The sequence below is a fragment of the Lipotes vexillifer genome, unplaced genomic scaffold, assembly GCF_000442215.2.
Source record: "Lipotes vexillifer unplaced genomic scaffold, Lipotes_vexillifer_v1.1 scaffold412, whole genome shotgun sequence".
NCBI lineage: Eukaryota > Metazoa > Chordata > Mammalia > Artiodactyla > Lipotidae > Lipotes > Lipotes vexillifer.
In genome coordinates, this window is record NW_006798464.1 from 2,059,473 (window position 1) to 2,068,784 (window position 9,312).

The 9,312-nt window shown below is 42.5% G+C and overlaps 1 protein-coding gene across 1 annotated transcript in view; it reads left to right on the plus strand.

Moving 5' to 3' along the window:
• The window catches only part of ZSCAN2 (zinc finger and SCAN domain containing 2), a 19,901-nt gene that overhangs the window by 9,369 nt on the left and 1,220 nt on the right, over positions 1-9,312 (plus strand). Inside the window, exon 3 of the mRNA XM_007470563.1 lies at positions 8,753-9,302. Within this exon, the coding sequence (XP_007470625.1) occupies positions 8,753-9,302 (550 nt within the window). The remainder of the gene's footprint in view (positions 1-8,752; positions 9,303-9,312) is intronic.

Here is a 9,312-nt window from a genome sequence, read left to right on the forward strand (position 1 = left end):
GAGCGGTGCAGGGTTGTAAAGGTATATGTCTTTTTAAAGCCACAATTCTCAGTTTCAAGACAAAAACACTTTCAATTCACTTAAATATTTGAAGTGTATACCATACAGAACTCTCAGAGAGATGTAACATTATAACCGTAACTGTTTGGCAATCATTCATTTAAACCAATAACATCTCCTTGCTGTTTTTACCAGCGCTTTGTCTTTCAGGCAGTCAGAGTTCAGGGGGAACAACGGTCCCAGTCACTCAGGCGCTGTCACTTTCCCGCCAGTCTTGCCAGGGCAGTGCCCCGATAGGGAGAGCCCCATTGGGCATCAGCTGTATCAGAATTACAGACCCACTTCTGCTTTTTAGACCAGTGGCTCTGACCATGGTGTTGAGACACAGCGGTATGTCACAATCAGGGGGGAAGGACCTTACAAGAATTCTGAGCTTAACACACATTAAAGCACCAAAGTTTGTGACCGGTTTTCTCATTGTTATAGATAAATTACAGCAAATTCAGTCTTATCCCCACACTGACAGCAATTTTTCTTACACTTACTCTGGTACGCTTTCTAGCATGGGAGAGAAAGCAGAGGCCTCTGTCCAGGCAGAGGCCCTGTGCATTCCATGGGAATGTGCTGTGCATGTGAGTCTAGAGCCCATGTCAAGGGCAGGAAAATACAAGATCCATTGATTTAGACCGAGCTGCAATTGTCTAGTAACCAATAAGGGCCCTATGGCAATTCACGAATCGTTCAGTGGATGGACTGTTCAGTGGATGGACCGTTCAGTGGATGGTGTTTGGACAGTGTTCTGACCCTTTTGAAAAAACTAAAACTGGATCTCTACTTCACAAGTTACACAGAAATCAATTCCAGATGAGTTATAGATCTATACTGTAAAAGATCTGGAATCAGCTATTAGGAGAGTATTTTTGTAATTTTGCAGTCAGGTGGGACTTCTTAAACAAGACAGAAATCATCAAAGCTAAATTGAACTCATGGAAACAGAAAAAGTCTTTTATATTAAAAAGATACTGTGGGGACTTCCCTGGTGGCGCAGTGGTTAAGAATCCACCTGCCAATGCAGGGGACATGGGTTCAAGCCCTGGTCCGGGAAGATCCCACATGCCGCGGAGCAACTAAGCCCGTGCGCCACAACTACTGAGCCTGTGCTCTAGAGCCCGTGAGCCACAACTACTGAGACTGCATGCTACAACTACTGAAGCCCGCATGCCTAGAGCCCGTGCTCCACAACAAGAGAAGCCACCACAATGAGAAGCTCGAACACCGCAACGAAGAGTAGCCCCTGCTCGCCGCAACTAGAGAAAGCATGTGTGCAGCAACGAAGACCCAACACAGCCAGAAATAAATAAGATACTATGAACAAAGTTCAACGAAAATGCACAGACTGGGAGGAAATATCTGCAACAAAGTCTGCAGTGTAGCAGATAAGAGTCAAAATCTTGCTCTGTAAGAGCATCTACAATTCATAAGAAATTGTCAACCCAGTAGAACAGAAGGTAAAAGATATGATCCGGCAATTTAGAAATGAATAAAAACAAATTATATCCATATGAAAAGATGTTCAACCTTACAAATTACCAGGGAAATACCCATTAAAGCAAGATACTATTCTTTTGCCTGTTAGGCCATCAGAAATTGAATAGTGTTTCTAAGAATTCTCTGCCTTTTTGAGCATTAACTTCATCTTTTAAAATTAATTCCAGAATTTTTCTAGTAAGTAATGTATCAACTATTTTAAATTTGGTAAGAGTACATAAAATGATATATAAGAGCCATAAATTCTTTTTTCTTGTTATGGTGGTAAAATATATAACATAAAATTACCATTTTAACCATTTCTAGGTGTACAGTTCAGTAGCATTAAGTACGTTCACATTGCTGTGCAGCCGTCACCACCATCCATCTCCAGAAATTTTTCCTCTTCCCAAACTGAAACTCTATACCCATTAACAGTAACTCCAGGCTTCTCTGGTGGCACAGTGGTTAAGAATCTGCCTGCCAGTGCAGGGGACACGGTTTTGATTCCTGGTCCAGGAAGATCCCACATGCCGCAGAGCAGCTAAGCCCGTACGCCACAACTGCTGAGGCCTGTGTGCCTAGAGCCCGTGCTCCACGACAAGAGAAGCCACCGCAATGAGAAGCCCGTGCACCGCAACAAAGAGCCCCTGCTCACTGCAACTAGAGAAAGCCCGCGCACAGCAACAAAGACCCAACGCAGCCAAAAATAACTAAATAACGAAATAAAATCTATTAAAAAAAAAAACCCACTAACTCCCCTTCTCTCCCCACAACCCCTGGCAACCACCATTCTGCTTTCTGTCTCTATGAATTTGCTCTAGTAGTTTCGGGGGAGATCAAAACATTGAGAAAATGAGACCCCTTCTTTCCTGTTTCCTTAACGTCTGACTCGTCTCTGAGTTTTCTCTACTGGAGATCTGGCCATCCAACCGCTTGCTCACAAGCCTGCTTCCTCAGAAGCCTGCCTCCCTGTATCCAGTCTCGTCCACAAAATATGCTCATTTTGAAATAGCAAACACTCTTTCTACTGGTGAAGTTCCTTTTTTAAGAAAATTCCCAGCTCCTACCATCTCATCCCATCTCTACTCATTAATATGTTGATGAAGTTATTCCCCTTTTATCTGACCACATCAGCTTCTGAGTTTTCACTTTCTTAATTGACCACCAACAAAAGAGAATTGCCCGCAGTTGAATGTAGTCTATACTCTTGATTTCACCAGTGTCACCTTTTCTTGAGGAGGAGCTTGGGAGGAACCAGGATCCCTCATCCTTCCCAGCTCAGTGATTTTTTTTCCCATTTGGAGGCCCTTGTTAAGTCAGATTGCCCGAAGGGTGCTGTTTTCTGTCCTTTAGAAAGGCTCCCGTGTTATCAGAGATCAACCTTAAAAGAACTCAACCTTCCTTTGGCCTTCCCTGGAGTATAACAGTCTTGAATCTTTGCGTAAAGGAGGATAGGACTGGTCCTTAAGCAGCAGACAGTGAGGGGGTTCTTGGGTCTGGATTCTGCTCAGATGGGCCTCTGCAGTGAGGTGACAGAGGAAGATAATCACACAAATTAAGCGTCATGTTTAAAGGTCCTCAGATTATAAAGGAATTCTCATATTCTTGTCTAATAGTTCAGTACTAATATTTTTCCCTTTAAATCTTTGATCTAGTTCAGATTTGTCCTAGTATGGGTCCAACTGAAATTTTTCCATTTGACTTAACTGGTTGTTCCCAGCATCATGAATGCTGGTGTCTTTGGGATGTGGTGTCTTTTCTCCATGGATTTGAGAGGCTACCCTTATATTCAACATATGTTAAATTCCCATGGTCATAGAGATTATTTTCTTCTGTTCCACTGGTCTGTCTATTCATGAGCCACCTGAATTCACATGTATTAAATTCTGAATTCACATGTCTATTGAGTCTATTTCTGGAGGTTTGGTTTTGTTTCATTGGTCTGATTGTCTATTAATGTTTTAATTATAGTAAGTCCCCTACATACAAACAAGTTCTGTTCCGAGAGCATGTTTGTAAGTCCAGTTTGTTCATTAAGTCCAACAAAGTTAGCCTAGGTACACAACTAACACAATCGGCTATGTGGTGTTGTACTGTAACAGGTTTATAATACTTTTCACGCAAATAAGACATAACAAACAAACACAAAAAATAAAACATCTTTAATTTGAAAGTACAGTACCTTGAAAAGTACAGTAGTACAGTACAACAGCTGGCATCCAGGGGCACGTTCATGTCTTTGAAAGTTCGTAACTTGAAGGTTCGTATGTAGGGGACTTACTGTATTGAGATTTTATGTTTTAACATTTGACAGAGATAGATAGTTGCTCCCCGCCTTACTCCCCTCATTTCAGTCAGTAATCTTATCTACAATAATGTTTATTTTTGTACTGTTAAAGACCCTTATACTTCAGTTACATGATTTGCCAGTTTTAAATGATAACCTTTGAACTCCCAGGTATACAGATGAGGCAGTTGATGAATATATCCTATATCACAGTTTCTTCCCCACAACCCCAATTTTGGTTAGCATGTCATTTCTACATGGCTGTGTAACATTTACATTCTCTTTTTTCACTCTAATCGCCACAGTAGTTTTAGACGTTCTGAAGTTAAATGTATCTGTTCAGCCCCAGTCCTTTTGCTCTAGCATTGCCTGTCTCATGGTTGACTGAGATTCATCTCCCAATAGTTTCCTCAAGAAGGGTCATAGGAACAATATTCTGCGAACTTGTGTATATTCAAAGCTGTTGGCCTGTAAACTTTATGCTTGAAGGACAGTTTTGTTGAATGTAAAATCCTTGACATCCGTTTTCTTTGCTTGCATGTCTTGTAGCTCTTGCTGTATGATCTGCAGGGATTGAATGTTACCGGAGAGAAATTTGAAACTGGTTGATTTTCTTCCCCCATATAAGTGATTCGATCTTTTTACCTTGTTGTCCCCTGTCTCATTAGTAACCACCCTGGGTTAGTTTTCCTTGGCACACAGTGTACCTTTCAAGGGTTCCTCTATCTTTTTTTTATTTTTTAATGTATTTATGTATTTAATTTTTTGACCACAGGGTACATGGGATCTTAGTTCCCCGACCAGAGATCAAACCTGCGCCCCCTGCATTGGAAGTGCAGAGTCTTAACCACTGGACTGCCAGGGAAGTCCCATCAAAGGTTCTTCTATCTTTATAGATTATACTTGAAGGATTTGTTCTATTCCTTTGGCTTAGTTTCCTTTTTTGAGAACTCTAGTTATATATTTATTGATTCTCCTTTTATCTCACTTTGGTTTCTGTCATTCTCTTTAATCTTTTTTTTTGAACTTTATTTTTTTTTTATACAGCAGGTTCTTATTAGTTATCTATTTTATACATATCAGTGTATACATGTCAATCCCAATCGCCCAATTCATCCCAGCATCACCACCCCGCCCTGCTTTCCCCCCTTGGTCTTTAATCTTTCTAACTTCTTTCTTTGTTTCCATCTCACTTCAATTCTCCCTTTCCCTTCCTGTGCTTTCCAAGGTGCCTATTTTCCTTTGTGTTCCTCCCCATTTTGTCTTCATTTCTCTGGATTTTTTTCCCTTCTTCCCAGCTCACATTTCCTCTCTTCCTGTCGTCTCTTCTCAAGTTCTACTTTGTGGTCTTCCTTCACAGAGGCGGTTGCTTCACTTAACATTTTTTAGGGATGAAAAATGGTCATTCTTCTCAATAACAATAATTCCCATGATTCACTTGGGAGAGTCAAGGCTCTCTCCGCTGCTTTACAGAAACAGAAAGCTTCCTGCACACACAGCTCATCTGTGTGATTCTGTATAATTGTAGCCTCACCTCCCTTGCTTCTCTGAACCAAAGAAGCCAGCCCTGCTCACCCCAGTTCCCAAATGTACCGATGCACTTGAGGGTGAGTCCCTGACCCTCAGGAAGTGATTTTCTGCCTGAGCTTTTTGAGACACTGCCCCCAAGAGCGCCCCCCTCCTACTTTCCATGCTTGTTCTCTTCACTTTTTCCCTCCTTGGCTTCTGCCCAGTCTCTGCTGTTTTTGGAAGCCCTTGCATGTATTTTGTTGTCTGGAAATTAATCTCCCTCCTGATCTCACTGAAAACGAAGTCTGAGTTTTTGTTTTTCCTGTTGCTTCTGACCTCAGCCTGGAACATACCATTTCTGATTTTAGGGCAATGAAAAACCTTATTAACTACTGTCCCTATTCGGAAGAGAACAACTACTAAGGTCATCACAAAGGCATTTTGGTTCCTGTTAGCTTGAAGAAAATGAATCAGGGCCTCAGCCTGGAGGTTCTTATAGAAGATATAATAGCAGAGCGCTGTGATAGAAACTTGCAAAAGAGCAGTCTTGCAGGATGTTGAGGAAGCACAGGATATATGGCCCTAGCCAGGCGGGAGCTTGCATGGTGCCCCTCATTCCTGTATCCATCCCCTGGAGATCTGGGGGAGGGGGACCAGAGGACAATTACAGGAGTCCACAGATTACCAGCAGCATGTATGTCAGTGTGAGCATGAAATGTAATTATATGCTTAATTGCAAGTTTAAGTAGATCTTATTTTGACTAAAGACATGAGTGGAACCTAGGTTCAACCTGAGAGATGCAGACCACATTGTATCATGTTCATATATGGAAATTTACATTAACTTATAGAGACTAATAATCACTGAATTGAGCATCTAACCTTAAACAGTTTATCAGCATTAACAATGGAAATGTCACTAGGACTTTGTGTAATTATTTTGCTAATTGTCTTCCTTGCTATGAATGGAACTACTTTCTTAATGAGGTCGGATGTGTGATGTTAGGTCTTAGTAATAAGCAGGCTATCACTTTTATCAGTAAAAGCATTGACTGACTTCTGTACACTCTATAGAATTTTAAAAAAGGGTTGAAGATACCTTACAGAAATAGAGCACAAAGAAATTATAGTAAAGAAGAAAATATTGGGAAGGAAAAAAATGAAAGAACACAAATTGCATGCTGTAAAAACCTTCAGTACTCCTGCTCTGAGCTTTTGGCTCCAAGCTTCCAAGCAGACAAGGCAGAGAGGGAGCCACAGTCAGGGGCGTGAGGCAGACACAGATTACTCAGAAGAGAAGCTCCTTTTGATACTTCCATCAGAGAGAAATTTCCTCCTCTGGCCGATCAAGAGGATACTGTGTGGTATAAACAATGTTGTCAACAACTTCCTGGCAGCATTAATGTTCCTGACAGCTGCTGACTTAAAAAAATGCACAATGTGAGAGTTGAGGGTTAAGTTTTATTTGGGAGAAAATGAGAACTATAGCTCGGGAGACAGCATCTCAGGTAGCTCTGAGAAACTGCTCCAAAGACGTAATGGGGGAGGTCAGTATATATGTGATTTTGGTAAAGGGGGAGTATATGCAATCAAGCACTTTTTTTTTTTTTTTGTGGTACGCGGGCCTCTCACTGTTGTGGCCTCTCCCGTTGCGGAGCACAGGCTCCGGACGCTCAGGCTCAGCGGCCACGGCTCATGGGCCGAGCTGCTCCGCGGCATGTGGGATCCTCCCGGACCGGGGCACGAACCCGTGTCCCCTGCATCAGCAGGTGGACTCTCAACCACTGCGTCACCAGGGAAGCCCAATCAAGCACATATTTTTTTGCAGAAGCTTTCTGCTAGTCTCGTGAAGGTTACTGCTAGTCCCGAGGAGCAGACGTCACCATGAAGTAATTGAGTGCTTTTCTAGATACGAGGAGATGCAAGAATTGGGCTTGTAAAATGGTCACCTGAAAATATTAACTATCTGAAGACCTGTTCTGCCAGTTTTTCCCAGAGCACAGAGGGCTTCATTTCTGCTCTCCACCCTGAACTCCTTTCAGGGGGAGTTGAAAGTCAGCAGCTGCAGCAGCATGTGATTTAGTCCTGGTAGAGGTAGATGGCAAGTGCCAATTTGTAGCTAACATAGCCATTAATTTCTTTCTTCTTCTTCTTTTTTTTTTTTTTTACTTTTTAAAATATTGATTAACAATATTATGTTAGTTGATAGAAGTTCATTTCTTTTTAATTTTTTACTTTTTGGCTGTGCTGTGCGGTATGCGGTATCTTAGTTCCCCGACCAGGGATCAAACCCGTGCCCCCTGCAGTGGCAGCACGGACTCTTAAGCACTGGACCGCCAGGGAAGTCTGTGATAGGGAAGTCTGTGATTAATTTCTAATGACCCTTCTTAGAGTGTTCATCAGTGTCAGCCAGAGCCATTAAACCAACACGCAGCTCAGTGAACACAGTTCTGCTGGTGTCAGAGCAGTGTGATCCACGCCCACAGCTCTGCTGGCTTAATTCTGGGATAAACTTTAGAGTCTCTCATTTAAGGAAGGGAATGCATGTTCTTCCAGCAGTCCTCCCTCATGATTTGTTTCACCCAAACGTTTGCTAAGTATTTGGCAGTAGTTTGGCAAGTTTCTGGAAGGTAGATATTTTGTATTACCGATGGGAGATCTATCTGTAGACTCTCACTGCAGGTAAATATGAGGGCTCTTTTTTTTTTTTGGCTGCGTGGCATGTGGGATCTTAGTTCCCTGACCAGGGATCAAACCCATGCCCCTATAGTGGAAGTGCAGAGACCTAAACACTGGACCGCCAGGGAAGTCCCCAAATTTGAGGGCTCTTTTAACTGCCCACTTACTTGTTTCCAGTCATGTGTATAGACACATAGAGTGCTTGCTGCTGGTGCCCTGTCATCTTGTCTGTGTCTTACTTAAATGCCAACTAATAAGATTATAAGCATCAGACATTTTAATGCACAGAATTATTATATAAGCTCCATTTGAAAGGAGACTGAGCTTTAGGGGAATATCTGGTACCAATAAGAAACTCATTCATTCATCAAATTTAATAGAGCACCTACTAAGCATCGAGCACCATGGTTAGTATCGGGGACTGTGTACCCTGTTGCTTTCCTTTGATCAGGAATTTGAAAATTCCCACCTGATCTCATTTCCCAGTGGAGAAACAGGTAGAGACCTGGAACCCACATCTTTAAGACTTAGAAATTCTGGGTGATCACCATAAAGATATGAGACCTGGCAACTGGATAACCAGTTAGAAGGAAATAAACCTGTTTTTTTTTTTTTAAGTTTTGAAGGTTCTCTAGCCTTTTTATTTTCACTCGAAGTTTAATTCATTTTAAATTTCCCCTTTGGTTTTCTTTTCTCATCATTACAGGAAATTGAGTACAAATTGTACAATTTTCTTCATTGTTTCAGATTTTGAGATCCAGAGTGAAAATGGGGAGAACTCTAACCAAGACATATTTGAGGATGTTGAATCACATGAAATGTTCTCCGAAATGCCTGAAGGGGAAGGCATTCCACAATCTGACTGGGAAAGTGACTTAGAGAGAGACTGCAGCTCCAGGGGGCCCCGGGGAAACACCCCGGGGGAGGACCATGGGGAGGTGCCACCCCAGGGCAGGGAAGTTGGACAGCTCATAGGCCTTCAGGGCACCTACCTGGGTGAGAAGCCCTATGAGTGTCCCCAGTGTGGGAAAACATTCAGCCGGAAATCCCACCTCATCACGCACGAGCGGACCCACACAGGAGAGAAATACTACAAATGCGACGAGTGTGGAAAAAGCTTTAGTGATGGTTCCAACTTCAGTAGACACCAAACTACTCACACTGGGGAGAAACCTTATAAGTGCAGGGACTGTGGGAAAAGCTTCAGCCGGAGTGCAAACCTCATAACCCACCAGAGGATCCACACGGGGGAGAAACCCTTCCAGTGTGCTGAGTGTGGCAAGAGTTTCAGCCGGAGACCCCACCTC